This window comes from Anser cygnoides, chromosome 1, assembly GCF_040182565.1.
Source record: "Anser cygnoides isolate HZ-2024a breed goose chromosome 1, Taihu_goose_T2T_genome, whole genome shotgun sequence".
NCBI lineage: Eukaryota > Metazoa > Chordata > Aves > Anseriformes > Anatidae > Anser > Anser cygnoides.
In genome coordinates this window covers 200,993,639-201,020,494 of record NC_089873.1, presented here as the reverse complement: position 1 = coordinate 201,020,494, position 26,856 = coordinate 200,993,639, and the positions used below count along the sequence as shown (strand labels likewise).

The 26,856-nt window shown below is 41.7% G+C and overlaps 3 protein-coding genes and 8 non-coding genes across 18 annotated transcripts in view; 2 read left to right on the top strand and 9 right to left on the bottom strand.

Annotated features, from left to right (window-relative positions):
- Nucleotides 1-1,526, top strand: part of CEP295 (centrosomal protein 295) — a 39,685-nt gene extending 38,159 nt beyond the window's left edge. For all 3 annotated transcript variants that reach the window (XM_066989883.1, XM_066989884.1, XM_066989882.1), the window contains 3 exons: nucleotides 40-148; nucleotides 590-689; nucleotides 1,217-1,526. In XM_066989883.1, the coding sequence (XP_066845984.1) occupies nucleotides 40-148; nucleotides 590-689; nucleotides 1,217-1,264 (257 nt within the window). In that variant the 3' untranslated portion in view covers nucleotides 1,265-1,526. The remainder of the gene's footprint in view (nucleotides 1-39; nucleotides 149-589; nucleotides 690-1,216) is intronic.
- Nucleotides 1,527-2,115: 589 nt separating this feature from the next.
- On the bottom strand, nucleotides 2,116-16,637 carry TAF1D (TATA-box binding protein associated factor, RNA polymerase I subunit D). 4 transcript variants are annotated; one of them, XM_066989888.1, is made up of 16 exons: nucleotides 16,551-16,637; nucleotides 16,121-16,184; nucleotides 13,552-13,761; nucleotides 12,980-13,436; nucleotides 12,506-12,681; nucleotides 10,491-10,545; nucleotides 10,080-10,363; nucleotides 8,840-8,908; nucleotides 8,537-8,584; nucleotides 7,128-7,256; nucleotides 6,101-6,138; nucleotides 5,524-5,580; nucleotides 4,828-4,881; nucleotides 3,893-3,970; nucleotides 2,963-3,042; nucleotides 2,116-2,367 (listed from the first exon to the last, which is right to left on the bottom strand). In XM_066989888.1, exons 3-7 carry the CDS (start codon nucleotides 13,746-13,748, stop codon nucleotides 10,211-10,213), a joined length of 1,038 nt encoding a protein of 345 aa, XP_066845989.1. In that variant the 5' UTR covers nucleotides 13,749-13,761; nucleotides 16,121-16,184; nucleotides 16,551-16,637; the 3' UTR covers nucleotides 2,116-2,367; nucleotides 2,963-3,042; nucleotides 3,893-3,970; nucleotides 4,828-4,881; nucleotides 5,524-5,580; nucleotides 6,101-6,138; nucleotides 7,128-7,256; nucleotides 8,537-8,584; nucleotides 8,840-8,908; nucleotides 10,080-10,210. The 4 variants fall into 4 exon arrangements, with proteins under 4 accessions (XP_066845989.1, XP_066845991.1, XP_066845990.1 ...); XM_066989890.1 differs by lacking the exon at nucleotides 16,551-16,637 and adding an exon at nucleotides 16,309-16,541 and having other exon boundaries at nucleotides 10,080-10,337; XM_066989889.1 differs by lacking the exon at nucleotides 16,551-16,637 and adding an exon at nucleotides 16,309-16,540 and having other exon boundaries at nucleotides 5,511-5,580.
- Nucleotides 2,787-2,919, bottom strand: LOC125184374 (small nucleolar RNA SNORA25). The gene has a single exon (XR_007168298.1). It is a non-coding gene; the product is annotated as a small nucleolar RNA SNORA25 (small nucleolar RNA).
- LOC125184372 (small nucleolar RNA SNORA8) lies at nucleotides 4,072-4,210 on the bottom strand. Its single transcript, XR_007168296.1, has one exon. It is a non-coding gene; the product is annotated as a small nucleolar RNA SNORA8 (small nucleolar RNA).
- Nucleotides 4,932-5,063, bottom strand: LOC125184368 (small nucleolar RNA SNORA18). The gene has a single exon (XR_007168292.2). It is a non-coding gene; the product is annotated as a small nucleolar RNA SNORA18 (small nucleolar RNA).
- On the bottom strand, nucleotides 5,862-5,934 carry LOC125184367 (small nucleolar RNA Z40). The gene has a single exon (XR_007168291.1). It is a non-coding gene; the product is annotated as a small nucleolar RNA Z40 (small nucleolar RNA).
- Nucleotides 6,588-6,719, bottom strand: LOC125184375 (small nucleolar RNA SNORA1). The gene has a single exon (XR_007168299.2). It is a non-coding gene; the product is annotated as a small nucleolar RNA SNORA1 (small nucleolar RNA).
- On the bottom strand, nucleotides 6,890-7,027 carry LOC125184373 (small nucleolar RNA SNORA8). The gene has a single exon (XR_007168297.2). It is a non-coding gene; the product is annotated as a small nucleolar RNA SNORA8 (small nucleolar RNA).
- LOC125184370 (small nucleolar RNA SNORA40) lies at nucleotides 7,362-7,488 on the bottom strand. The gene has a single exon (XR_007168294.1). It is a non-coding gene; the product is annotated as a small nucleolar RNA SNORA40 (small nucleolar RNA).
- Nucleotides 8,720-8,791, bottom strand: LOC125184371 (small nucleolar RNA SNORD5). Its single transcript, XR_007168295.2, has one exon. It is a non-coding gene; the product is annotated as a small nucleolar RNA SNORD5 (small nucleolar RNA).
- A 77-nt stretch (nucleotides 16,638-16,714) lies between the features above and the next one.
- Nucleotides 16,715-26,377, top strand: C1H11orf54 (chromosome 1 C11orf54 homolog). 3 transcript variants are annotated; one of them, XM_066989885.1, is made up of 10 exons: nucleotides 16,730-16,891; nucleotides 17,771-17,879; nucleotides 19,207-19,329; nucleotides 20,071-20,169; nucleotides 20,838-20,911; nucleotides 21,724-21,825; nucleotides 22,712-22,888; nucleotides 23,606-23,755; nucleotides 24,346-24,462; nucleotides 25,946-26,377. In XM_066989885.1, exons 3-10 carry the CDS (start codon nucleotides 19,272-19,274, stop codon nucleotides 26,117-26,119), a joined length of 951 nt encoding a protein of 316 aa, XP_066845986.1. In that variant the 5' UTR covers nucleotides 16,730-16,891; nucleotides 17,771-17,879; nucleotides 19,207-19,271; the 3' UTR covers nucleotides 26,120-26,377. The 3 variants fall into 3 exon arrangements, with proteins under 3 accessions (XP_047932437.2, XP_066845986.1, XP_066845987.1); XM_066989886.1 differs by having other exon boundaries at nucleotides 16,736-16,891; nucleotides 17,771-17,849; XM_048076480.2 differs by lacking the exon at nucleotides 17,771-17,879 and having other exon boundaries at nucleotides 16,715-16,891.
- Nucleotides 26,378-26,856: the final 479 nt, after the last annotated feature.

Genomic DNA, 26,856 nt, shown 5'->3' with positions numbered 1-26,856 from the left:
TAGCTAGATTAAAATCTCCATTTTCCGTGTCTTTTGAAGGAAAAAAAGGTGCAGTTGTCAACCAGTTGAAGAAAGTAGGAGAAGTGAAAGTATCTTCTCCAGAAGACAGGAAGTCTGGAGAAGTGGAAATGCATCAGCGTACCTCAAGGTACCGCACGAACAGAAAGAAGTTTGGATTAAACAAGCAGAAGTAGTTCACCTGTGTCTTGTGACAGCACTTTGTGGTCTTCCAATTGCACCTTAACTGAACACAGCTTAACATGAAACTATTGGGAGAGGGGAGTGAAGTGTGTTTGAGGCAGGCGTATACTTGGGGCAATTCCCTTGCAGAGCTTCCTGTAAGAATCAGGGCTGGCAGCCTGCTCAGCTGCAGCTCACAATTAAAGCTGGACCCTGACAGCTCCAAAATGGGGTTTTTGTGAGGTCAGGGAGCAGGAGAGGAATTTTAAGTGACCCTCGATTATTGGATAGCGAAGTCAAAACTGTTTTTTTTCTTAATTTCTAGTAATTGAGACAGACTTCCTTAATGTTAATTTACTCCTGCTTTGCCACTTTGCTTCCTGACAATATTTTCCCATTGTTTTGACAGACTTTATAATCAACTTGAAGAAGTAAAAAACAGAAAGGAGGAAAAGAAAAGGCAAGAAACTTATGCTAAAAACAGAGAAAAGGCTAAGGAGTTTCAGAAGGTAAAATAATCTGTTATACGGTATCTTGAGCTGGTCAGTTCTCATTTCACTGAGCTTCCAAGCAGAGACAGTTGTGCAGTGTGTGACTGAACAGAACACGGACTGAGTCAGAATGTTTCAGCTTTGCTTTTGGGGAGTTGTAACCTAACCTTTGGTAACTCAGCTTTTAAAGATTTCGTAACTGTTGCTATGGGCATATCACACTTAAGACTGCCTGTGTGGACAGTCACTGTGTTTGTAGGTTCAGAGTGCCTCTTAGGGCTGAAATTTTTCTCTAAAGAAAATTGGCCTTGGCTGTTCCAAGTAACTTCAGTTTCTACTGAGCTGAGAATACCTGAGGTTAAGGTGGCAAGGGACCTGTTTGGATTTGCCTGTAACAGGAGCTGCTATCTGTAGAAGTTACACAGCTGCTGTTACTGCTGTTCAGCCTACACCCAAGTAGTACCTCAGTTTTTTGCTTTACTACATTTTTAGTATGTTAAGCTTAAGCTACATTCCTGTTGTCTCATGATTTTTTTTACTTACAGAAAATGCTAGAAAAGTTACGAGCCAAGAAGACAGGAAAAACACCTTGACTGGCAGAAGCCTTTGAGCACTCTCCGTTAACTGGGTTGGTACAATTCAGAAGAGCAAGCACTTAGCAGTGAAATCTTATTTAAATATGGTGTCTGTGTAATACCTAAGGTAACAGTTCAGCAATTAATTACTTTTCACCTGTGGCAAACTTTACTGGAATGACAATGCTGTAAGTCTCTTTTGATGTACATTTTGGTTCTAAGAGCTTGTACTAGTAATACAAATTGTGTAAAAATAAAGGTTATTTTTAAAAAACCTCAACCTACGGATTCCTTCTGAAAAGCTGCATCTTTAGGTAGTTCCTCAAGTTTTCTTAGCCCATCTTAGAGTACACTACAAGCTCAACTAAGCCCCAGGATATCACAAAGTGTAAGCTCAACTGGCAATGCAAGCCTGAATTTTGTTACCAGTAGGTAGAATACCTGGGTAGCTCCATGAAATCCGGCCCTAGTTAAGAGACAGTAAAGTCTCAGAAGGGTAGAAGCTGATGAGCTTTTTTTTAAAGAACAGTTAACTGCTTTGTTCATTTCAGAAAGCAGTATCACTGCTGTTGTAGCTGAAGAGACTTTCAAACTGCTACCCCCTCCTTAAATAAAGAGGGTAAGCCAAACATAGTTTGTTTGTCAGTCCCTGGATTTAAGTGATGTGGAGGGTTGCTGCAATGGGGGGGGATCAGAGGTAGTAATTTTGCAGTTGAAGGGTATAGGCTCTACTCTCACCTTCACACTTGTGGTTTTAAAGGGCTGTTCCCCTCTTATACCTGAATATTCTTTTTCCTTTCTCACAAAACAAGCCAACTTCACCATGTTTTATAGCATAGGGTTAAGAAATAATCCGTGGCTGCAGCTGGTCCTTTCAGACATGACTTTTATTTAAATGCTGTGACACGTACAGAATAAACACCCCCAAACCTGAATACAGTTGAGTTCAATAATGGAGAAGTGGGGGAAAAACAGTTGGTAACACGGTATTTCAGTTTACAGAGCAGTAAGGAAAGTTAGAATGACATGACATTACTGCAATTAACACTAGCATCCTTTCTGCATTTAAGAGCTGTTCTGTTCTTCCTTGCAACAAACATGCAGCAACATCACAGCAGGACCTGAAAGAAGAGCACGCATTAGCACCATAATTCCAGAGAAAAGGCATTTAAACTGCTGTCTTCATGTTTTCCTATAGTTTAAAGCAACTAACTTGGTAACATGGTGCCCACGGAAAAGCAGTATGGAGGAACATGTTTATATATTCCTTACTGAAAATGTTTATGGGCAAAAAACATTATTTCCAGTGCCAGCTCTGATTAGAATTTTCTTACAGCCAGTGTCCATAGCATTCCAGTCCTGCACTTCCATCCCCCCTCCCTCACCTATTTTGGATCTACTTGAAGACTTCCATGCAGCTCTAGGAACATGTCACACCCCCCAAGACAGAAAGAAGCAGCGTCCTCTCTCCATCAGCACCTCAAAAAGGTGACAGGGCAGTAGATCACCTTTTTTCACTCTAAGCAGCGTTACTACGTCAGGTTTTATCTCCTCAGAAATAGACCACAGCACACACAACGTGTCCACAGCATCCTGCAGAGGATTTCAATGTACGGTCACTGCGTTAAGAGCTGCTGGTTTTTCAGCCACGCAAACCCTCTTTGAAGTGACCCTGAGCATCCTTTTTAGTACCAGCAATTCTGGTAAGCACCTTACCTTCGGGCTTGCTCTGGCAGCACTCAGGTGTTGCTTTTCACCCCTCCGACGTTCAGCAACTCAGTAACTGACACTACAGGCTAGAAAGTCAGATTGTTAGCACGCACCATGAGTTACAGCGAACCGCAGCTGGATGCAGACTGCATGGAGCAGCCTTTTGTTTTCCCTTGTCTGTACACGTGACAACCCTCTCCACGGCAGCTTCTGGAGCCTGAATTACCAGGTGAGATTCTAACTAGATCTTTGATTCCCTGGTAGCCCAAGTGTCACGGCTGCCCAACAATAACAGCCACACACCTATCAACACCTCAGCAGGAACCTGCTCAGTTACCAGCGGAAGGGAGCATGTGTCTGACCTACGTTAAAGCTTTATCCCCAGCAGACCTAGTGCCACGCAAGGTGGCAGTTCAAGAGTCTGATGGACTTGCTTTACGGTCATGTCCACAGCTCACCAGAAACATAATATCCTAGCAGCCTTGGTAATGACCAGATTCAACCAGATTCTCACTGCTATTACCACTGACTTAAATCAATATTTAAGTCCCACATTTAAGTTTCCCATCCTTTTTTCTTAAGGACAAATCAAAATCATGCCAATATGTAAGTGAAGCCAGGCTGCGTACCAACAACAAGCCTAAAATGTTAAAAGCTCCAAAAAAATAATTAATCACGACCAGCAACAGTCTCTGCTTCAGGAGCTACAAATCACTGCCTAACTCTGGGGCATCCACTCAAGTTCCACAAACACTGAGGTTTGACTTGCAGATGAAGCAGCTTGCCCAGGTACTGCCAACACCCAGGACCGCCTGCTACTAGGCAAGGATTCCTCTACTTCACTCGACAGTTTAATTCAAGTCCTAACAAATTAACAACCGCTATTCTGTGAAGTTGCCTGAAACCTTCTGAACTGACAAGTAACTCAGTGCTTACCAGTCAAACAGGTTGTTATCCTCTTCCACAGCTAATCCTTTTAAAACTGGGTCCCCTTTCTTCTGTACTCCAAATCACCTGTAAAAAAAAAAAACTGAATACACCTGGGAAAACCAGCTCTCACATGGGGAAGCTGTACGTGGAATAAGGAGTGCACTCGGATCCTTGAAGAGGACAAAGTTTGTATCAGCAGAAATACCAGGTTTAACACACACACCAGAATGAAAACCAACGATGCCAAATGCCGAACTGCTGTAGCACTGTTTTTTGAACACCCCATCAGAGGAATGCTGCTGGGTGCAGATACCATACAGTGCAACAGGTGCAATAGCTCGATCCACCACTGCACACGTTAAGGTTCAAGCTTTCTTTCTATACCCACTCCACAAAAGCAGTCATGCATTTAAGAGAGAAGAGATTCCATGAATTTCAGCAGCTTCAGAACATTCAAGTGTTTACTTTTTCCAGAGTATTTTGCTTGTTTTACTTATTTTTACTTTAAGCTGTATTCTGTAGAACAGAATCCAGGAATTGTAACAGTATTGTAGTAAACTGGCTGAGAAGCTCAGAATTTAACTCAAACATTTGAAGAATTTGAAGCTTAAATGGTAGATAAAGCAGTATTTATTGCTCAATTAAATAACACAACAAAAATGCAACATGTTATGAAGTTATTTCAAGACCAGACAGACACCAGAGTGCCGTCTTTTCTTCTTTTTAAAAAGCCATAGCAACCAAACCAAGAACTAGTAAATAACTGCTTTAGGATTAAAGCTGGACTAGACTGTTCCAAGACAACAAGAAAACTCATCCCACAAGCAACAATGAAATAAATTTTGATACCTACACAAAAAAAAAATTGGCTGACATTCAAGCCACGTAATTAACCATGTTAGTTACACTTGAAATCTCAGAACACATCTTTTGACTCTTACCAAGCTTCTCCATTTGCACCACTTCTCATTTGTGTCAAATGCAGAAGCCAGTACCTGAAGGAGAACATAACGCATTATTTTTATTCCTCAAATGGTAAATGAAGATTTGTCTTGTAGTTTTATCCCACAGAGCTAACAGGTAGTTCAGTGGGTAAAACTAAACCACAAGTTTGTTCTGTGAGGCGTTTCCAACGACATGAACCTACAGCAGAGATCCTATCGGGATAGACCTCACCATTGCTGTTACCTCCAACTAATACAACAGATAAAAATCAAGCAGACCAGAGAAGTATAGTAGTTGCTCCTAAAGTGCCTTTTTACTTTTTCCCCAAGAAATTTAGGCGAAGAGGGAAGGGAAATGCACTAATATTTGGATAAGATGCAGTAATAACTCCTTCATATCAGCAACAGTTTTAATATTAAAAGCTAGTAATACCTGAATGGTAAGAGACAGAGGAAATTAACTACAGAATTTATTTAAACACTTGCAACATATGTACGTAACGTATTTATTTTATAATTTCCACTTAACATACTGAAAGTGAGCACTACTTCAGAATGCAGCAATGCAGTGTTGAGAGAAGTCCCGAGACGCTCCACAACACAGTAAGCTTGACTTGGTAAATAGTTCGGTCACTGAAACCCTGAGCCTCCCAGGCAGTAATGAACTTGCACAACCTCACCTGGCACACTAACCTGCGGAAGGTTCGTACTCCTGGGAAATGGCTTTGTTTTTCTCATTTTCTGTGTCACCTGAAAAAGCAACATCATTACGGGGTTACAAAGTGACATACAAACAAGTAGAGCCTACAGCAGTACTTAAGTGATTTCTAATCACCACAAGCATTTCTGATAAGCTCTCTCACTGCAATCACACTTAAAGCTGCTACATCTGAATATTAGATATAACTATGTAATTTTGACAACTTTATTAATAAAAAGTCAGCTGTTATCTTTACTTACTGACAAAACACCGCTTGTTAAATATTCAGAATGGCCACCCAGAATAAACTGCGATGAAAAACACGTAACTGATTTGTTCAGAAAGGCTATTCTCACTCACTCTCTTCAGAGCAGTTGAACATTTTGCCAATCATCACAACAATTATCTTACACCACTCTCAACTCTGGAGGAAGGTAAGTATCTGATGCAGCAACACTGCATTTTCTCAGTAAGAAAAAATCAGCAGTGTACCAGCTCAATGGACTGAATTTAAGACTGCTAACTTGCACTGATCAACAGTCACAGGAATTTGGTATCAAACCAACTTACCAAGACACTCCTTCAGACTGGACTAGTGGGTGCGCTTCCTGAAAAGACAGTAAGTTACAGGATCTGAGAAACAGTTCTAAGTTCCCTCAGCATTTTAATAATTTTAAGACTCTGGTATTCTTATATTGAATAATAAGCATTTCTTTTGAGATCAGAGACACGGCCCAGCCTGTTGCAAAACTATCAACAAAATCTACCTGTGATTTAAGAAATTCGAACGCTACGGCACATGAGATGCAGAGGAGTTACCTCAACTGGTATTGAGATGTAAAGAAAACATGAATGGGACTACACTTTAAGGCAGCTTAACAAGTACGCTTTCACGAACCATTTACAGGACTGGAGCACTGCATGCCTTTCTTGTAGCTGCCAACCTTCCTCTGTAGGCAGGATGCGGAATTCAAAAGCAAAACAAGCCAATCCTTGGGATTTCGTTTTATTGGAGCTACTTTTTGGACCATGCTTACATAATTGTTTCACTAGGCAAGCCTGTTACAGGCCTCATTGTCACCACTGCAATGAGCTTTACAGTGAGAAAAGCACAACCTGTTGCTGTTCTAGCCACGTTGTTCAATTCCGACACACGGTGAGTTGTGTCTATTTGCTGAAAAACGAGGCATAACGACACTTCACTATGCCTAGAGAATAACTTCTGGTTTTAAAACTCAGCCAATTAACTGTCTGATACTTTTGTGTTTCAGAACAACTACCTCCTCAGATACCTCCCACTGCAAGAAGCGTTCTGGAACAAATTATCATCAAGTAACAGTTCAAAGAAATTCTTCATCTACTTGTTTCAACAGAAACACCAAGTTAAATCAGCATGTCCACCTGAAAACCACGACGCCAGCAGCTGAAACACTGCAGTGCTGCTTTTTGAATACATCATCAGAAAGACACTGCTGGGTACACACATCTTGCAGCATACAGGCTGATTACTTGCTCATTACTTAGCGCAATATTCAACGTACCTCTCTGAAAAAATTAATTCTCTCATGCTGAAGCTCAGCAGAAACACAAAGCTTACCTCTTTCCTTAATGCGTTCCACAGGAGTGCGCTGAGGTCAGCCAACAGTTGTCAAGAATTCAAACAGTCCAAAAAAAAAAAAGTAAAAACTGCTCGGTGCTGCCAAGCCGGTGAATTCATCCACAAAGTCTGGGAAGGAAACAATGCAACTAGACCGTATTTCTGCAAAGGCGATACAAAATTCCTGCCCCGGATTCAGGATTTAGATTAAATGCTGCTTGAATAAATGCAAAGATTGTCCCTTCATATAAGTAACACAACCAATACATGCATCAGCTGTGGGTTGCGAAGAAGGGTTTTTTTTTAAGCACTAGGTTCCAGGTTTTTGTCTACAGCACCAGACAAAAACTGAACACGTGCTGAAACAAACTGAAGGCATCAGCTTTCACCTTTTTTTTCCACTATTTTTAGACTATATTTGAAGAGCACACGAAAATCACGTTCAATTTCTCAGTCTCCTATATACTTACCCATTAACAACTGTCACCTTTCATGCCGTGCCTTCTATTTTTAGATGGGTATAATTTGGACTACAGTAACTGGGGCAACGAGTTCAGTATCAGATCTGCTGTTGTAAAAATCAATTGAAAATCAATTTAACACTGCACAAGTTCCCTAGTCCAGTACCCTTCCTACAGCAAAGGCCAGAAGATGATGCTGTGTTCCTACTCCCTTACAAGGAAGAATGCTCTCAGAAGGCTTCACTACTTTCTGTCTCTTGGCTTCCCACCTTGCAGATCTTTTCCTGTACAGTAACCCTACATAAAGTGTTCTTCTTCCATGCTATTTCCTCGGCCCTCCTGAAGACACGAGAACTTGACACATGAAAGAAGCTTCTTGAAAGAAGTTTCACAGATTTAGTGATCCAGGACTACCTCCCTTCTGATGTTCCCATGACACAGGACATGCATTAAGATGGGATTTTACCAGAGGGAAGCAATCACAAGCTGCAGCTGCATGACACACGCCAGTACAGAAATTGGTGGGGCACCACCAGGAGACTAAGTGCACAGTAGCTCTCCAACCTCCTCAGCACAGAAGGCTCCAGGTAATATCCAAAACAAATCAAGTTTGTCCTCAGTTGCGAGGCCCTGCGGCATTCAACACCAGGTTAAACAGAAGTATTTCCATATATGACTTCTAAAAAAACTGCCTTTAATATGCAGGTACTACAGAATTATTTTACTTTCCAGTCAAGCAGAAGCTACAGGCTCTAATTTTGGTTAGACTGATAAAAGAAGTGTTACTCTGAACTTTCTCTCTCAAGGTTTCACACATAGTAGTGAAATTTAATTTATTCACCTGAAAATTTAACTTATTCACACTAGACTGTTTTTCAAAAACGTTTTGTGAAGTAAAGCAAAAGCTACCTGACAAAAATAGCAACTACAAACCAAGTAACAGCTTACCTCTTGCATCAGTTGACTAGTATTTCATTATCCAAAAGCAAGATAAAACTGGAAAAAAAAAGGAAAGGGATAAGAACTGTTAGATATGATGAAGTAACGTGAGATTCCTAAAGCCAAAAGCTACATTTCAGCAATCAATTTAACAGCTGTAACAAGCTGGCTTTTCACGTGTACAAATCCAGTTCTAATCAGAATTGAAATTTAGTTCATTTCTGAGTCACTCAGCAGTTGAACAGAAAAATTCATCACGTGAACTGCAGAATGAGCAGCACTCCCTCCACACACCACCTCGCTACGCCTTACCCAGCAAGAACCCCACTCCTAGATCCAGGACGAGTCTGTGAAGCCATAGAGTACTTCTCAGGTAGATGCCTAAAAGAGTTACATTTAGCCATTAATTTTGGACCATGATTAAATATGATCTTCAATTACTGAAGGTAAGATTTTCGTAGTTCCATTCCCTACAGCTATTAAGTTGCAATAGGGAAACCTCAAGGGATATCTTCAAAGATTTGAAACCTTAATTCAAGCAAATAAAGAATGCAACTTGACCAATCCTCTTTGTACTGAGCACCTGCAGTAAATCCCCCCAGCTTGTCAGATCAGCAGATAGCTTGCTTTTTTATTTTTTTGATCCCTTTTACCTGCTGAACAGCTGTTAGTTTGTTGCTGACAGCAATTTGGCCGTTACAGAATATTTGGGGCTGAACCCATTGCTTATTTACATCTCCTCGATTTGCAGGTAAGCTTTTTAAGCGTAATTTTTTTTATTATTATTTCTACCACTATCAAGAGAGTCTTGTAATCTAGGAGTTATCACTTAACGCTCATTAGTCATGTTTCCAACTGGCTAAAGCACCTTTCAGGAAGGAAAATTTGGATTTGAGACAGCACTTGTTAACTACTATAATCCTAGAGAGCTTCCCACTGCTGCTTAGTTACATTCACGAGACCCCATTAAAAAGAATCTTTAAACTTAAGAGTTATCCTGCACTGAAAAAACAGACAACTTCAGTTATAAGAATTATCATCTTTCAAATGTATCAACAGCATTTTGTAGTAGCCTTGTGGAAACTATCTAACCACTTCAGTATTTTTTACTGCTGGAACACACAGATGAGCATTAAGCTTCAATTCTGTCTTCAACCTTTGCACAGCTCTCCGAGCATTTTGAAACACAGCCTGTGTTTCCTTGAGATACTGAATAACCCCTCAAGTATCACTCAGTCTTACTCCCTAGAGCTACCAAGTTGCAACAGGGAAAGGTCAAGCGTCCTCTGCAAAGCTATGAAAGGGGTCTCTAAGCCCCCCTTCATAACATGAACGCAGCTATGTATGTGCGCACACATGCTGCTGCTAAATCACAAGATTTTGAACACTTAATTCTGCAATTCTATGACCCCTTGGTTACACAGGTTGCAGAAGCTAATATTTAAACAGGTTTACCAGCCACTGCATCAAGGGTATTCGACAGGTAAACGCTTAACAAAACGATTACACTTGTTTCCTAACAGTCAGACACAAATAAACCCAACACACTCACCTTAAACCCAATCTGACTAGGCTGCTGAGTCGACAGCTTAATGTGGTCCTCAGACCAACACTTTAAACCAAGTAGGCCTTAATGAGGTATCTGAATAGTGACTGCTGCCACCTCATTAAGCAGTTTTCTGTTCACTGGAGTGAGCCTCGCTGAAGCCCGGACTTAGCAGCAGCACGGCCTTTCTTTTCTACTTCCACCACTCCCGTTGATTTCGCACGTTTTGTTTCTGTCTTGGATTTCTTCTTATTGGGAAGTTTGCTGCTTAAAACGAAACAGCTGTTGTCCTGGATCAATGAAAGACAGGGTATTCACAAGTCTAATTTTGAGACACCTCACTTTGATAAGGACATTATCTACAACTTTAACCTCAGAAGGTTATAGAGTTTTTGAAATTAAGGAATATTTACTCACCACTACTCTGACATCAAAGTCATCTTGATTATCAGCACCCAAGCTGTTATCATCACTGAAATATACAAAATTTAAATCAAACTCTACTCTTATAGTAGCCTAACATATTCATGCTATTTTCCTACTACAATCCCTGGCTTCTCGTAATGTGTATGGAAGTGCTACAGCTCGTGGGTGTAAGATACTACTGCTTTTACAGGAGGCTGTTCTCAGACGAGCTTCTGGCAACAGAATTACATCCCAGCTACCAACACAGGCAGGACAAATTCATTTTCACTATGGTCCCCAAGTTTTTACAGCAAGACAACTTCCCAGAAAGCTGGGACAATTTTAGTCCTATTGCCCCGGTTTCAGCTAGAATAGTTATTTTTCCTCCTAGTAGCTGGTATGGTGCTGTGTTTGGGATTTAAGATGAGAAGAATGTTGATAACATGCTGATGTTTTAATTGTTGCAGAGCAGTGCTTACACCAAGCCAAGGACTTTTCAGCTTCTCACACTGTCCGCAGCAGGCGGGCTGGGAGTGCAGCAGGAGCTGGGAAGGGACAGACCCAGGACAGCTGACCCAAAATGTACAGGCTTTCATTTCTCTTTGATTCTCTCCCCCATCGCAGAGAGGGAGAGAGAAGGATGAGTGAACAGCTGTGTGGTGCTCAGCTGCCCGCTGGGTTAAATCACAGCAAGTGGCGCAGGGACAACTTGCTTCAAAACACTAAGTCTTCTAGTACTTAATTTCATATAAGGAATTCCCTCTTTGGATGAGCCACTTTGCATTTGTTCTGCAGACCTTTTTCTGCTCTTCTGTAGAAAACAGCATACTAATTACTGTTACCTACTTTAGAGGCTCACCCTAATACTTCAACATGCAAGAATTACCAGCTTGAGTGATAAATAGGTGAGCAATACCTGAACAGGCTTGTACCTTCACACTACCTTCTAGCTTCCCAGTTTTAAGGTTCTATGTATACTTACAACACTATGTCATCTTGCTGACTTTTTGATCCACTTACTGTGTGTAAATAAACTCTTTTGATCATGAAGACCTATGATACACCTTTTATACCATAAAACGCTCCACTTTATTTATTTGAATATTTGAGAAGAACAGGAAATATTTCATTCAGGAAAATATTTCAGGAAATATTTCCCCAAAATACAGATTTCAGTCAATCACATTTAGATTGCGTAATGTTGATATAGGTTAACAAAAAGGGCAGATTTGAGCTCAATACACCTACAGCTTGGTCACAAAAACACACACTATTGAAGACAACTGTTCTTCCTCCTGAATTGTTCAGCTCTGTGTAGCAGACTGTCCTGGATCTGGCTGGGGTAGCTTCTTTGCAGCAGCCCATAAGGTGCTCCGGTTTGGATTTGTGATTGCAAGTTTTTTGTCTGTTGCTGAACAGTGCTTGGACAGCTTCACAACTTGCCCTTTCCTCATTCTGTTCCACCCACCCCACCCCCAAGCAAGCCGGCCTTCAGGTGAGCAAGAAATAGGAAGTGGACAGAGCAAGAGAGCCCACCTGAACTGACCAAAGGCTTATTTCATACTGTATAACATCAGGTTCAGCAACAAATACCAGGGGCTTGTTCTTGCCCCCACTCCCCATTCCCCTGCGCCGCTCAGGGGGAGGAGGTGGAAGAGGATGGATGGGGGGAAGGTGGTTTTAGTTCATTTTTTCAGTTTCTCACTCCTCTAGCTTGTTAGCAATAGGAAATAAATTACATTATTCTCCCTACGCTGAGTTTTGCCTGTGATAGTAACTGGTGAGTGATCTCCCTGTCCTTGTTTTAACACACGAGCTGTTACCGTGCCATAGCGGTGGCTCAGCTGTTCATCAGTGTTAAACCACCAAGTGTGTTACTGACTTACAGGAGCACCTATTCATTTCGCCCACCAAAGTCATGCATCTACCCGTTGATAACAACATTGATGCCGTATACTCAACTTCGTGTTTTAGTTTAGAACAAAACAGCAAGCTTTTTACTCCCTAGAAATATAAGATTAACTTACTTCATCTCCTGGATAGGGGAAATGGGACCTTCATCATCTAAATACTTGTGTTTCCGTACTGCCAGACATTCTCTTTCTAAGTCTTCACTAGCTTGAAGTGTTTTTAAAGCCTTTTTGAGGTGTTCTTCATATTTGAGCATTTCAATGTACTGGAAATATCCCTTTGTAGCTGCTTGCTAAAGAAAAAAAAACACATTGGGCAAGATTTTAAAAATACCACTATAATAAAGCAAAGAAATAAAGTATTTATAGTATCAACCCAATTGCAATATTAAATTGGCACCCTTATTTCAGCTGTGCTTTTCTTCAAGGTATTAAACAGAAAACAGCAAGTGTCCTGCGTAACAAAAATAAAACCAGGTTTGTTTCACTCTACGTAGCACATCGGGTAGAAACAGAAAATAACCAATTTACATTCACTGTTTTTAAAATAAATTCAAAATTAAAACATTTCTCCAGTAAAACAGGACTCACCTCATAGTCAAGAACCATCTTTAAGGGAATATGTTTTGTCCCATAATGTTTTTCAACAAAAGGGAATTGAAAACCCCGATGTAGAAGCCTTTTCCTTTGCTCTTGTGGTGAGGCTGTCAGTGGCGGCCTCCCAGTAGGCATGCATGTGCGCTCATGCCTTGTCTTTGCCTCCGTCTCAGTCTTCCTCTTCCTTGATGTACTCCGAAAATTTCTGTGTGCAGCAGCTTTAAACTTCCTTCCCCTGAAGTGATAGGCAAAAATGGCTTTCAAATTAAGCTTGGATTTCTTCTCTTTGGAGCTTTCAGGTAGTTTCACTGGACTCGGAGGAGACGGAGAAGAATCTGAACTTTCATCATCAGGCACTGTTACAACAGCTTCCACTTGTTGCCTTGAAGGTCGTGATTTCCTTTTTTGCTTTGAAGGTGCACTGGAGCACTTGGTGTGGTACTCACTGCCACTAGAAGCAGAAAGGTCACCAAAGAAACATTTACTTTCAACAGAATGCGTACATTTATGATGTATCATGCAGGTTTTGTGCATGAAAAGTTCTCCAACTAGCAATAAAAACTCACATTTCTGAATCACTGCTGTCCAGGATGACCTCAACTGAACACTCCTCAGGAGTGGCACCCTTCTGTCTTGAGCGTGAACGTTTCCTGTGTTTATTTGTTGCGTGCTCATTTAACATATCTATTTCTTTCTGTTGAGTGCATATTAGATCTTGGGCATCAGGGTAATCGGAAACAGAAGCCTGGGATTCATCAGTCATGTTTCAACCTGTCCTAAAATCAATGAGCATTCAAGAAATTAAAGAAAATCCTCTGTTAAGCAGGCAAACCTCCCCTGCTCCGTTTCATAGGGTTAATTTCAAACAATTTGTGAGCAAACTTGGATATGAAGTTCTCCTGTACATGGACACATGCATGTAAGCCAGCAGCTTAACTTTAAAGGATGCTGCACATCTAAGTCATACTCAAACACTCACTTCACTGTAGTTTATAATAATTTTGAACTTATCCAGGCCTGTTGGCATGAGAAGCAACGCCATTTCCCTGTTCTTTAAGGCTTCCTGCTCTAACAATCTATCAACATTTTGTTTACTGCTATCAACAAAAATGGAGACTAGCCCCAAAAGAAAAAAGTAATTTTCAGCTGAATCTGCAATACAATCCACCCCTTGAGCTGCATAAATCTATACAAAATAGACTGGAACACACAGCAGAGGAACCCTCACTGTGCAATAGCCTAGAGTAATTTTATCTGCATGCTAGTCATTTACTAACCTCTAGTTCTCTATCTTGGGAGATTTTTACATGCTTTGTACATGTATAAACCAGCAGTAATAGGTAAGATTAGCATGCCAAAACAAATAGTTACAAGACTTCAGCAGCTGTGACTACTCACAGGACTAAGTTCCATTTCTTCCCCAACCCATACAGCTACAAGCTATTATCAGAACAAAGGTGACGAATACCACTACTCTACTGCAGCTGTTGTTACCATAAAAGCAGCAAATAAAAAGACTTATTTTGAAATCTTAGAAAGTGGGCATTCTTTACTATCAAAGCTGTGGCACTGGAGACACACATGGATTGTTCTGCCAAAGTGCATTTGCCTTCTCAATGCTGACCAAAAAAAATTTATAATCACAAGGCTTACTTACATATTCATTACATTTCTTGAAGAAGTCATACATATTACTACTGGTTTACTGAAATTATATATTTATGTTCCTCCCATCTGCACAGACTCAATGAATTGAAGCAGTGGTCATGGTGGTTGTTGCGGCCTCTTCATCCTTGTCTGTTTAACCCTGAGCCCGTTTTTCACTATTTCTTCCTTAAATAGTGTTGTTTTGCTGATGTGCCAGCTGAGTTACGCATGCTTTTTCATTTCTTTCTTATGTTGCGACCCTTCCTCCATTTCCTTTGATTTGTTAGTGCTTAACTAAGCAGAACATATAATACAAAATTCCTCACGAGGCAGGACATACAGCAGAAGGTTCCTTCCATGCTAATATCAATATTATTCAGCCCAAGAGATCTATCAGTATCACTGCGCATCAGCAATTAAGTTTTAAACAGCCTACATTTGGGAATGAGTTTTTGCATCATATAACTGTTCAAGGTAGAACCTTCTTCCTTGCGCTTTTTTCTTCCAAAATTGAAGTCATTTATTTATCAACCTGCACTAAACACAGGTGTGGGAGTACAGCAGAATTGAAACTCTCCCTAATGGAGTTTCAGAAGCAGCAGAGGGGCTAAACATGCCCTCCTTTGGTGAGGGATGAAATGCAAAAAGGTACTGTAACTTTCCAAGACTCGTTCTGGAGAATAAGAAAGCAGGTATTCTTTATTAACAGCACTGGGTATGTGGGGGATAATTCAACAAAACACACACGCCCAAGCACAACAGTAAGTACTTATTTATAGTTTAGAGATATACATATTCACACAATTTCCAAGAAAGGGAAGTATTTAACATTAACGGCTTCCCAGAACCATCATACTATCCCTCCTACTCTCACATGCGCAGTACCCCCTCTCTGGTAGTCACACTTTGGGGTCTTTTTGATTAAGGCTCAGTCTTCTTCACTGTGTACTTTTCCCCTTTCCATCTCTGTGCATGCTCAGTCATTGTTTAACTGTTTCAGCTGTCTTGCTCTTTAGAAGCTCAGCTACTTTAATTAATTTCTACTTCAGGGCACCGTGTTCCCTTTTCAGTTAAGTTCTTCCTTACTCTTGTGATTGGAGCTAAGTCTCCCTATCAGTGAGGTTGATACAACTCAGCAATCCCTTTTCATTTGCGCATTTTATGTCTTATATTCTGTGTTTCAATTTGGAAATAAGTTTTTGTATCATGTAACCTACTCCCTTGCGTTTTTTTTTTTCTCAAAACTTAAGTAATTTGTTTATAAACCTGCACTAAATGCAGGTGTAGGGGTACAGTGGAGCTGAAACTCACCCTAATGCTGTTCCAGAAGCGACAGGGGGCCAAACGTGCCTCATTTGGTGCCAGAGCAACCACATGGCTGCTCTAATACTTGGGGCCATCCATACAAGGCCTGAACAAGGCAAACTCCAGAACAAAAGCGCATGCAACAACGCCAGCTTTTCCTACTCGACTGCAGATAATACTTACAGTTCGGGGCTAAGCACCAGCTTCTACTTCGTCTCCCTCACCACCCGGCATGCCAAGCAGCTCCCTGAAAAAGAAAACCAATCCACTCATTACACATTGACGGATCCTTTCCCTCGGGAGAGCCAAAAGGCTGCCGAAAGGCGCCCAGCCCCGGGGCGGACATTTTGTGCGCGGCCACCCGCCCTTACCACAGCCCGAGGGCGCCCCGACAGCCGTGAGGGGAAGCTCGCCGCCGCCCAGCCCGCTCCTCAAGGCGATCCCCGGCTCCTTCCCCAGGCTCGCCCCTTCCCCAGGCTCATTCCTCAAGCAAGCTCCTGGCTGCAAGCGCTGGGCGAGCAGGAGGGACCTGCCATCGCCTCAGCCTCCCCTCGGCCGGGCGCCTCGCCCGCCAAATGGCGGCGGGCGCCGCGCTCCCCCTCGCCCCCCTCACCTCACGCTTCGGCGCCGCAAAGGGCTCGAAATGGCCGCCCCGGGGACTAAATAGCGGCCGGCTCTCGCGAGACGAGCTGAGGAGGAGGGAGGGAAAGAAGGAGGGATGGACGGAGGTTGGGAGGGTCGGGCTGGAGGCGTCATGGAGGGGGTGGCGGTGCCGCCTCCAGACAGCCCAGTCGGGGGAGGGACACCCCGGGAGGCGGAGGTTGGAGCCCGACGCTCTCCCGGTGTCTCAAAGGGGGCCAGCCCGGTCCTGTCTCGTAGCCCAGCCTGAAACGGGCGCAGCTGCCGAGCTTTCCCCGCTCGCTGTGGGACTGTGGAGAAGTGCCGGTCGCGCAGGTTTGGCTCTGCGGCTCCTGGCGGTAACCGGGGGCTCGCCTTGTACTGGGCGGGCAGGGAGCGGAGCCGTGCTGCCGCTTCCCCGCCTCCTTCCCTCAGCTGCCCAGCCTCAATAACCCCTTCTTTCTTCCCCTGCCGACTTCAGCGGCAGCTTTGCTGTTTCCTCTCTCTCCGCCGTGTTTCCTCGCCTCTGCCTGATGGTCCCTCAGGGATCCCTGTCTCGTCCCTCCTGACCCGCTCCTCTCCCGGTCCCGTCCTTCGAGCTGTCCCCGCGGCCCCCCGCATCCCCTCAGCCGAGGAACAGGACATTTGCAGACACATCCACAGATGTTCTGCTTTGCTTGGTGTCTTCTCTCTCAGCTGGCTCTCGCTGGCTGTCATCTTCAAAGTTTCCCTGAGACTTCACTTCCCCGCCCCACCCCCCCAGCATTTTTAGCCCGCTTGTAACTTTTCCTTTCTGGTTTCCTCCTTTCAAATTAGTTTTAATCCAGTTTTTGATACCAGGCACTTCCCACCCCATGAACATGCTACCTGTTTATCTGTGTTCTCCTGGCCCTTACCAAATCTCTGGTGTTGTTTTCCTGCTTGGAAAAGAAAAACTAAAAAATCTTTTTACATGCTTGTCATCTCAGCTCTTACTGCACCATTCCAGATCTCTTCGTAATAATCTTACTGTTCCTTTAGTATTTGGGTCTATGACACATCAACACTGCTTTGAAAGCCTTCTGTACTAACCACACTGGAGTCCCCCTACAATGGATTTCATTGCCTGTTGTCTCCTTCCCTGTTGTCCCTCACGCACACCACACAAACTCCCTGCAAGTGCTGTTCCTTAGGCTGGTGACTAACTGATCTACTTCTCTTTTTGCTTGCTTTCAGGTCAACTACTATCTAGCAATCAGGTGATGTTTTTTACGGGACACTGAGCTTTATCCAGTTTTTCTGTTTCGTGACTGTGGTGAGCTGACTACTGTCCTTTAAACAGCAGGTGATGGCCTAGCTGTTACATTTGAGTCTACTTGATTGAACTGTGTCCAAGTCTTGCCTCAGTCCTTTGCACAATACCAGGTCTAGCCTGTCTACTCAATCTATTTCATGATTTTTCCAACTGGTGTCTTGAGTTCTGGCACAGCTTCCTTCTGGATGTGACAAAAGGTTCTTGAGGGGATGAGGTTGACTTAATGCTGCCAAAGCCATCTTCACTCTTTCTCTGATTTAATTACTCCCTTTCTTGTGTTCAGTGTGCACTTAAAGTCCTGGAGTTGGATTCAATCCATCTGTTGGTAGGCTTCTACCAGAGGTGCCAAATCCAGTCTGGTACCTTCTCTTCCACAAGCCGAAGAAGGGAGAGGGTCACTCATGGAGATGGATAAGACCAACTAGGATGAAATTTACTATACACAGATAGCTTTCTTTCTTCCTTTCTCTACTGCTCGCAACAGCAGTGCAGACTCGAGAGGACAGTTGTATAAAGACAGTTGTGGTTTGTTTGTTTGTTTGTTTGTTTGTTTGTTTCAATTGTAAAAGCTAGGAATTTGTTTTTAATAGAAGCTAAAAGTATACATTAGCAGGTAGCTCGTGTCATAGTCCTTTGTAACAAAAGGTCTGTGAGATCTGGGAATGCAATTTGGTTTTTTGGCTTTTTCCCACAAAACCTGAGATCTGGATGAGTGGGGCCCATTTTCTTTTTCTGTTGTGTGCAGCAAACACGTGCCTAAGGAGTTAATGATTGCTGTGGCTGAATTATAGATAGCATATAATCAGATATTTGTGCCCAGAGCTGGTGGTTTGCCCTAGTAGCTGACATTGCTGTTGCAAGGCTACCTGAAATATAGCTCATTTCAAAATGGACTATTACACTTATGTTCCAAACAGAACTTTTTGTTATGGGCTCTGTACCCATACAGAGCCCAATACGGTAGAACTTGCTGCTGTTGTTTTCTATTTTGAGATGTGCTGCTAGCCTGTTTCCCTCTGGAAAGGGAAGCACGTGCCCATAAGCAAGTGGAGACCATGTCACAGCCAAGGTTGAAAGTCCACAGTAACCGATGCTTGAAAGAGTAAACATTAACGTAGGGAAGACCTGGGGAGACAACTAGCGTGCTTTAGAAAAGCCCAGTTTTCTTTCAAAACAAATTATGGCTTCTTCCAAAGCACGTAAGAAAATTAACAGTAACCTTGAAGCTGTTAGTCTTTCCCTTGAAGACATAATTGCGATTCTACTGTTGTCTATGTATTCTTGCATGAATTTGAAAAATAAGTTACGTATTGAAAACAGACTATTTTAATCACTAAACCATTACCCTTGTTGACAGATCAGTCACTTCTACAGTGTGTGATAATATATTTCTTACCTGAAGAAATCAGTAACAATCAGGAAATGGCCAAAGTTGAAAGGTTTGCTTTTCATGTTCCAAGCCTGGAGGAGCTTGCTGGAGGTAAGTCATGCAGAGAGTATAACTTATTATGAACTTAAAATGTGCTCTTCAAACTTACTTTAAAACTTTTATCGTATCCTCTAATACATGCAGAATGTTCTTGTTAGTACACTAGGATGTAAAGAAAAGCACTGTTTTTTTATATGCTGTTCTTTAAAAACAAATGACACCTCCCCTTCCCCCTAAAAAATCTTGCCAGATAATCTTCATGTGAATGGAAACATGACAGGCAATATCCTGTAAGAACAGACGCTTCCAGACAGTGTCTGGAGATTATAATAAAGCAATTGCAAACAGTCTAGTTCATGTATTTCAAAAAGTCATTGCCTTGTCAGCTAAAACTTACTTCCTTCTTTGCTCTCATACCATACTTGACTGTGATCATAATTTCCTGCCCTTGTGAAGCAAAAACACTGCTGAATGTAGTTTAAGGTTGTACATGTTACTTCACAGCTACGGTACATCAATTAAAAGCTTTGTAAAATTCATAATTAATGTGGTAACTAATAATTCTCTGAACAAGCTCTTGATCTTCTCCAGTGTTCTGGCTTGAGAAACAATGCGCTTATAGGCACTACCATTTAAATCAATAGATTTAAAATAAATTTACTTAAAGTATATGTTCTTTAAAGTATCTTGCTGAAATAACGCCTAAAAATATTTTGTGCTTGTAGTTAACTTGTCAACCCCTCGGCAATGTTGCATTGCCAATAACTTTGCCATTACTTTTTTTTATTACAGTTTTGCAGAAAGGGCTTAAAGAAAACTTTGCTGATGCTCAAGTCTCTGTTATAGACTGTCCTGATCTGACTCAGGAACCTTTCAACTTTCCTGTTAAAGGTAACCTAGCATTCCTGTCTTCCACAAAGGCTTCTGCAGTTCTTGCTACCTGATTGTACTTGGTTTTGATCTTCTAGAGATGTTAGGAGAGCTTAAGTCATTTTTCAGGTACAGAATATGCATGAGAGGAAAGCTACATTTTACTCTTGGATTTGCTGCCTAGTTGATGTACGAACAAGGACAAATCATTCAAGTGCTTGTCATCATTTTCTTTCTTCACCTATGATTGCAATACACACTTAGGAAATAAGCTTTATTTATTAAACTCCAAAGGTTTTGAAATGAAGTTATCTTCCAGCTGGAGAAATGTTTTTGATCCATGACAATCACTATCTGAACCTAAGGAGCTGCACTTCCATTTGGTGTAAATTCCTGCCATCCATGTATGTCTGTGAAATGAAACTGTCTTATTTTGAGTGGGATTCATTGTCTTTGACATTAGCTGTCTAGAAGACAGATGCCTCATGTCATCTGTTCTACTCATCTGAGTTCACTGTCATCAACGTAGGTAAAGAAGCACCTTGAGAAGGTCATGCATCCCTTCTAAAGTTTGAGTCTGACTTTCTAAAGAAGTTTGAGGAACCAGTTCTTTGGTGCATTAGACTGTGTGCTTACTTAAGAATTTCACAGAAAACATTTTACCAAGCTAACTGGCTGTATTCTTCCAGGAATCTGTGGAAAGCCTAGAATAGCAGATGTGGGAGGTGTTCCTTACCTCATACCCGTTGTACAGAAAGAAAAAGTGAGTATTTTTCTGTAGCTGTGGGGTTTAAATACGTTTTTAATAGAAAAGGAATATCTTGTTGAAATAAAAACAAAACCAAGGACTAATGGGTACTATAAGATTCCACTTTTGTAAGAAAGTTAGTTTTCAGTGTTGTGTTAGATTGATTCTGATGTGTGTTAAGCACAGACCATATCAGGAAATCTTACAGATCTTAGCAAAAATTTCATATACTGTCTTGTATCTGGTAGTTCATCTTCTCCTGCTTTCAAATACCAGATAGTATTGAAAGCAAACAATTTGTGACAGGAGCCATGGAAAGAAATACTAAACAAAGGGCTTGTCTGTGTGTTTATGTATGGTTTGTTGAAGTCAGTGATTTCAAGTCACAGCCGTGCTTCTTTGTAAAACCTGGCTGCATTTGTTTGCATTTTCAAGCTAACACTAGATTCGCATTACTGTTCTTTTCCAAGAATATCATGCTTCATTTCTGAAACCTGGCCCTATCTGTCTCTATATGATATTCTCTTCCATGTGATTTCTTTTTTATTTTATACAAATACAATTTTCAATAGAAACAATAATTCAGTTTTTGGTAAATGGCAGGGGAACATACAGGCAGACTCTCTCTTTCACAAAATGGTCAGGGCTATACCCAATCTGTTACTACTAAATGTTCTGTTGTTCAGACTTGGGAACTGTATTCATCCTAATTATCCAAAATACCAATGAGGTGTTGTGAATGAAATACATCCAGAAGTTACAGTGAACAGAATGATAACTCCAGATCAGAGCACAACACCACAATCATAGGTTTGTGTCTCTTGCAGGTTTATGATCTCAATACAGTTGCAAAAGACATAGAGCTACCTGGAGCCTTCATTCTTGGAGCTGGAGCTGCTTCATCTAGGATTCTTGGTGTAAATGCTGAGGTCGGTAACAAAAAGTGTGACAGTTCTCAGTGAATTTGTGGAAGTATCGAAATAGTAGAGCAGTATCATGCTCGGCGTTTCCTATTTACAACAAAATGATCATTTAATGTAAACCTTTCATGCCAAAAGCACATAAACCACATGAGAAGGAGTTAGATGAGATGCATACTATCGATATAATACAAATTGATTTTTAACTTGTAGTTTCCAGAAAGCATGTGATTGATTTGAAGCACACAGAAGACATGATTTTCTTGAAACTGACTGATGACACGTTTTAGAAATATCTGTCCAAGTTACCTCTAAATACCTTTGAAATGCCTCCTGTCTTTTGCCTTCTCGAGTGACTTTGTTTTACCATTCTACATTTTAAAGTTTCCACATACAAAACGTTTACCTGCAAGAGAGGCAGGAGACAAAAGCTACTGCCTCTGGAGGCTTTTGGTTAGTCAGAGCCCTTTCAAGCATAGATCCCTGAGTTTGCCATCCCCTTTTGATTAATTTATTGGCAGATGAGATAGACTATCCCAGCACTGAATCTGGACCACTGTAGTAGTGCTTGTTAAGGTACAACTCGAGAAGGTATTATGTAGAATTCCAATACTTGCATGGCAGGGCTCAGATCTCAAAGGCTGGACTTCTTTAACACTAATATTCATCTTCAGAAAACATTACGTTTAACTCTTCAGAGAAAGTAAAAATGATTTCTGGAGGTTCTGTTGCGTGAAAAAATTAGCACATTTTCCTCATCCTGAGAGATGAAGGGCATGTGATGAAGGGGATATTTCTTGGGATCATGGTCCAACACTTAAATTTACGTTCATTTGACTGACTCTTACATGTTCTTATTAACTTAGTTTGACTTATTACATGTTCTTTTTCTCAGTTTATCCCTATTGTTCAAGCTCAGAGTGATAAGAAGCCTGCTGTAAATGGGAGCTACATCGCTCAGATAAATCCTGCTGATAAAGGGTGCCTGCTTGAGAAGTACAGCAGTAAATACACTGACTGCGAGTTTGGGCTGTTGGCCAATCTTTATGCCAGCGAGGGCCAACCTGGTAAGGTGCGTCCTTGGAGCAAAGGTGACTTTGCTTGCAGAGCTTTGTGGCTGAAGGGAAATCCACGTTTTAATGTTCTTAAGTCAGTTTTCTATGATAACAGTAGAGAAGCAGTTCTATGAAAGAAATATCCAAACGGAAGAAACTGCTGTTGGTGAACAAGGAGAAAAGTTGGTGGAGACAGAGAAGCGTTTGAATTTTTAAGGAATAAATATTGGTTTAGTAAAACTTTTCCCTTACAAATCATCCATTCAAATCCAGTCCAAACATGCAGTGACTTAAGGTTATTGCTGTACAGTGACTGACTTGCGTAAATCATTTCTGTGCACTTACTTATTTTTTGGAGGTGTATTGCCCCCAGCACAGCTAGCACAAAGCAGTGTTGGCAGAGCAGCAAAAAAGCTGTTTACTGCACGGAAACTGAGCAATCTTTTCAATTAAGAGTTTCTAAGAGCTGAAGCCAGCTGGTGGATAGAAGGGGGTTGCTTATACCATTGTTTCATGTGTGGCTAAATGACTTGTGGGCCAGTACCCTTCACAAAGTTAGTGTTGAACAAAGTTGATCAGGTACTGAAAGGACATGGAGCAACAGCTGTGGGGAAAGTCATGCTATGAAACAGAAATCTTGGGTTGTGAGTGTGGGAGAGTTTCAGAGCAGCTTTCACAGACTGGTGCAGGCTGTTGCTGGAAGATAGCAGTGATGAAATAACTTTATTCTCCAGGTCATTGAAGTGAAAGCCAATGGAAGGACTGGGGAACTTAATTTTGTCTCTTGTCTGAGACAAATTTTAGAGAAGCACTATGGAGAAAAGCCAGTTGGGATGGGTGGTACGTTTGTCATTCAGAAGGGGAAAGCAAAGATTCACATTATGGTAAGTTGCTCTCAATTCATATCACTGTCTTCATTCTTCTGAAAACAGAAGTATAAATCAAGGTGTAACCTCTCATTGCCCTGACTTTGTATTTTTAAATTTATGTGTAAACTGTTAGGATAAGCAGTGTATTAAACTAAGAAGCTGATATTACAAAACTGGCATCCCATAACTAACGATGCTGTATTACTTGGCCTTAACACTGTGATCTTTTCTTTTGAAATCCATGGGCAACTAGAGAAGGAACTGTACAACTGTTGTGAAGTGAAATAAAATGAAATACAGGCACTGAGATGATACTTACAGAAAGCAATAAACATTAAAAAAAACACAACTATTTGAGCTTCTAAAATATAATAAGAGGAGAATCCTCACTTCTGCAGCTTTCCCACTAAGCATCTGTGATGAAAGAAGTAATATTCTGATCGCTTTTGTTTCTGGCAGAAACACAGTAATGGGTGAGCTTCTGCAAGGCAAGAAGTAATTTGAGCAGAATAGTGGGGTGGGGAAAGGTGAAGTAAAGTTTCTAGAGAAAAAGTGTCTTGGTATAAGTAACTTCATCTCACTTAAAGCTTTTGTTTTTGCTGTAGCCTCCAGAATTTTCTGCCTGTCCTCTGAACACTGATGAGGATGTGAATAACTGGCTCAAATTCTTTGAAATGAAGGCTCCGCTGGTTTGTCAGCCAGTAATCGTTTCCAGGGATCCAGTGAGTCTCTTCCTCATTTCTAAGTGTAAACTAAGGCTTGTGATGGATTTTGTCTTGGATATGATTTTCACTTTAAGAACAGGAGTGTGTATGTATTGCTTTAAATGCTTCCAGAGGGGGTGTGATGAAATACAAGCTTCTCATTTCTGTCATTGGTTTGAATTTTAGGCCCAGTCAATCAATTTGGGAATGTAGTGGGTGTTCACAGAGGATTGAGGTTAATGGTTCTGTTCCAATTGCAAGTGTGCAAGTGTTTGCATCCCAAACCTAACAGCACAGTTTGCATTTACAGCTAGGCACAGCAGGAGGAATGTCGAGAGCACGGAAGCTTGATCAGCCAAGTGTTCTTGTAGCTCACTTTTAGAAGCCTCTTGCCAATGCTGTGTCAAAATGTGTACAGCATGTGTCTCAATTGCTGATGCGAATTAGAGCCTGCAATTCCTCATGTTAGAAAGATACCTAGCATCTTTCACAAGCACTAAAATCAACAACAAACAATTCAGGATAAAAAGCAATCAGGTTTCAAAAGCCATTTAGATGTTCACCGTCAGGAAGGCTGTGTTCAGAAGTAACCGGGAAGCCATAGACGAAATTGACTTTTTAAAATAACAATGCAGTAATAAATAATATAAGTAAAAATTTCCAGAGGGAAATGAGACATGCTGTAGGCTTGAATACGCTCAGTGGTGTGACTTTATTGTGTCTTTATTTAGCAGCTTTTGGCTTAAGACTAAATTGTGTGCGTCTTTCCAGAATCTAATGCTGAGTACTTAGAAAACAGCTGCCAACAGCTGCTCCGTTCCGAATGAGTACGAGTTGTGTAGTGGATGCAGCTGGAGCATTCTTATCAGTATCCATTGGAAGCACAACAGCACTCAGCTGGGGCAGTGTTCTTGGAAACGCGTGAATGCCATCACAGAGATGACAGTGGAAGACAGCTTTAATCCTGCATTAATGAACTGTTCTGTTTCTTGCATTCAAATGCCATAGTATTACTCACCAGTATCCTCTGGATATATAAAATTGATAGGGGTGGTGTCACTGGCGAGGATGCTAGTTGTTATTTTATTTTCTATTCTTCCTGTTTTCAGCCAAGCTGGCCCTCAGAACTGGAGTAGAGATTGTCCCTTTATTGCATGTTTCTTTGGTATTCAGTGCAGAGTGGTTCTGATTTCCAGTAGGGCCTCCTTGATAAGACTGATTTAATCCCAAATTAGAAAAGAAAAAAGGAAATCTCTGGGAGATTAACAGCAAAAGCTGGGGGCTCTCAGGGTTTCTAAATTCTTTTCTGTCCTGTGGTACAGACTCATATAACTCCTCTTAGTTTTTCTTACTATTAGTTTCGCAAGCACCTCGCAAGTTTTCATTGCTTAATGACTGTAGCATCCTTTGAGATCTGTGGAAATACAAATGCGAGATTATCCAAGTACTTTGAAATACCAATTCTAGGAAAGCATGCTCACAGCCCTTTCTTTACTCACAGGGTTTCGACCTGCGCACAGAGCACACGCACTGCTTCAGCGCCCACGGGGAAGGAGGGCACTACCACAACGACACCACGCCGGACAGCGTGCAGTACTGCGGGTATTTCTTGCCTGCGGAGCTTCTCTTCCGTATCGACAGGCCCAAGGAGACGCACATGGTTGGCAGAGACTAAGCTGGCCCGTCCACAGGGAGGCTTTAATGAAGGCGTAGCAATTTAATTTTGTTAAGTAAAAATGCTGATTTTTGTAACGCTTTTAATTACGCACATATTTATCAAAGTCAAGAACAAAAATGACAGCAATAAACTTCCAGCCTTTTAGATTTGTTAAGGAGAGAAAATCAGAGTTTATTTGTAATTGGAGTGGTTATGGCTGAACTCAAGCTGTAATTTCACTGGAGTATTATTAATAACGTATTTTTTGCTGTTCGGTTCCTCTTCTTGCATGGTTGTTGTTGATGATTGATGATGTCTTGTTGTAGACAACACCAAGCTGGGGGGAAGTGTTGATCTGCTGGAGGGTTGGAAGGCCCTGCGGAGGGACCTGGGCAGGTTGGGTCAATGGGCAGAGGCCAATGGGATGAGGTTCATCATGGCTAAGTGCTGGGTCCTGCACTTGGTGCACGACAACCCCATGCAGTGCTACAGGCTTGGGGCAGAGTGGCTTGAAAGCTTTGTGCAGAGGAAAAGGATCTGGGGATGCAGATTGATGCTCGCCTGAACATGACCTGGCAGCGTGCCTAGGTGGCCAAGAAGGCCAACGGCATCCTGCCTTGGATCAGGAGTAGCGTAGCCAGCAGGACCAGGGAGGTGATCGTTCCCCTGTACTCTGCTCTGGTGAGGCTGAACCTCGAGTGCTGTGTTCAGTTTTGGGCCCCTCACCACAAGAAGGACATCGAGGCCCTGGAGCG

Excerpts from the sequence above, each read along its gene's own strand:
- TAF1D (XM_066989888.1), bottom strand. The coding sequence starts at position 13,748 with ATGACTGATGAATCCCAGGCTTCTGTTTCCGATTACCCTGATGCCCAA. Across the intron at positions 13,437-13,551 it reads GACAGCAGTGATTCAGAAAT|TGGCAGTGAGTACCACACCA; the intron begins GTGAGTTTTTAT and ends TTCTGCTTCTAG. Across the intron at positions 10,546-12,505 it reads TCCCCTATCCAGGAGATGAA|TGATGATAACAGCTTGGGTG; the intron begins GTAAGTTAATCT and ends TGTATATTTCAG.
- C1H11orf54 (XM_048076480.2), top strand. The coding sequence starts at position 19,272 with ATGGCCAAAGTTGAAAGGTTTGCTTTTCATGTTCCAAGCCTGGAGGAG. Across the intron at positions 20,170-20,837 it reads TTTCAACTTTCCTGTTAAAG|GAATCTGTGGAAAGCCTAGA; the intron begins GTAACCTAGCAT and ends GTATTCTTCCAG. Across the intron at positions 24,463-25,945 it reads TAATCGTTTCCAGGGATCCA|GGTTTCGACCTGCGCACAGA; the intron begins GTGAGTCTCTTC and ends CTTTACTCACAG.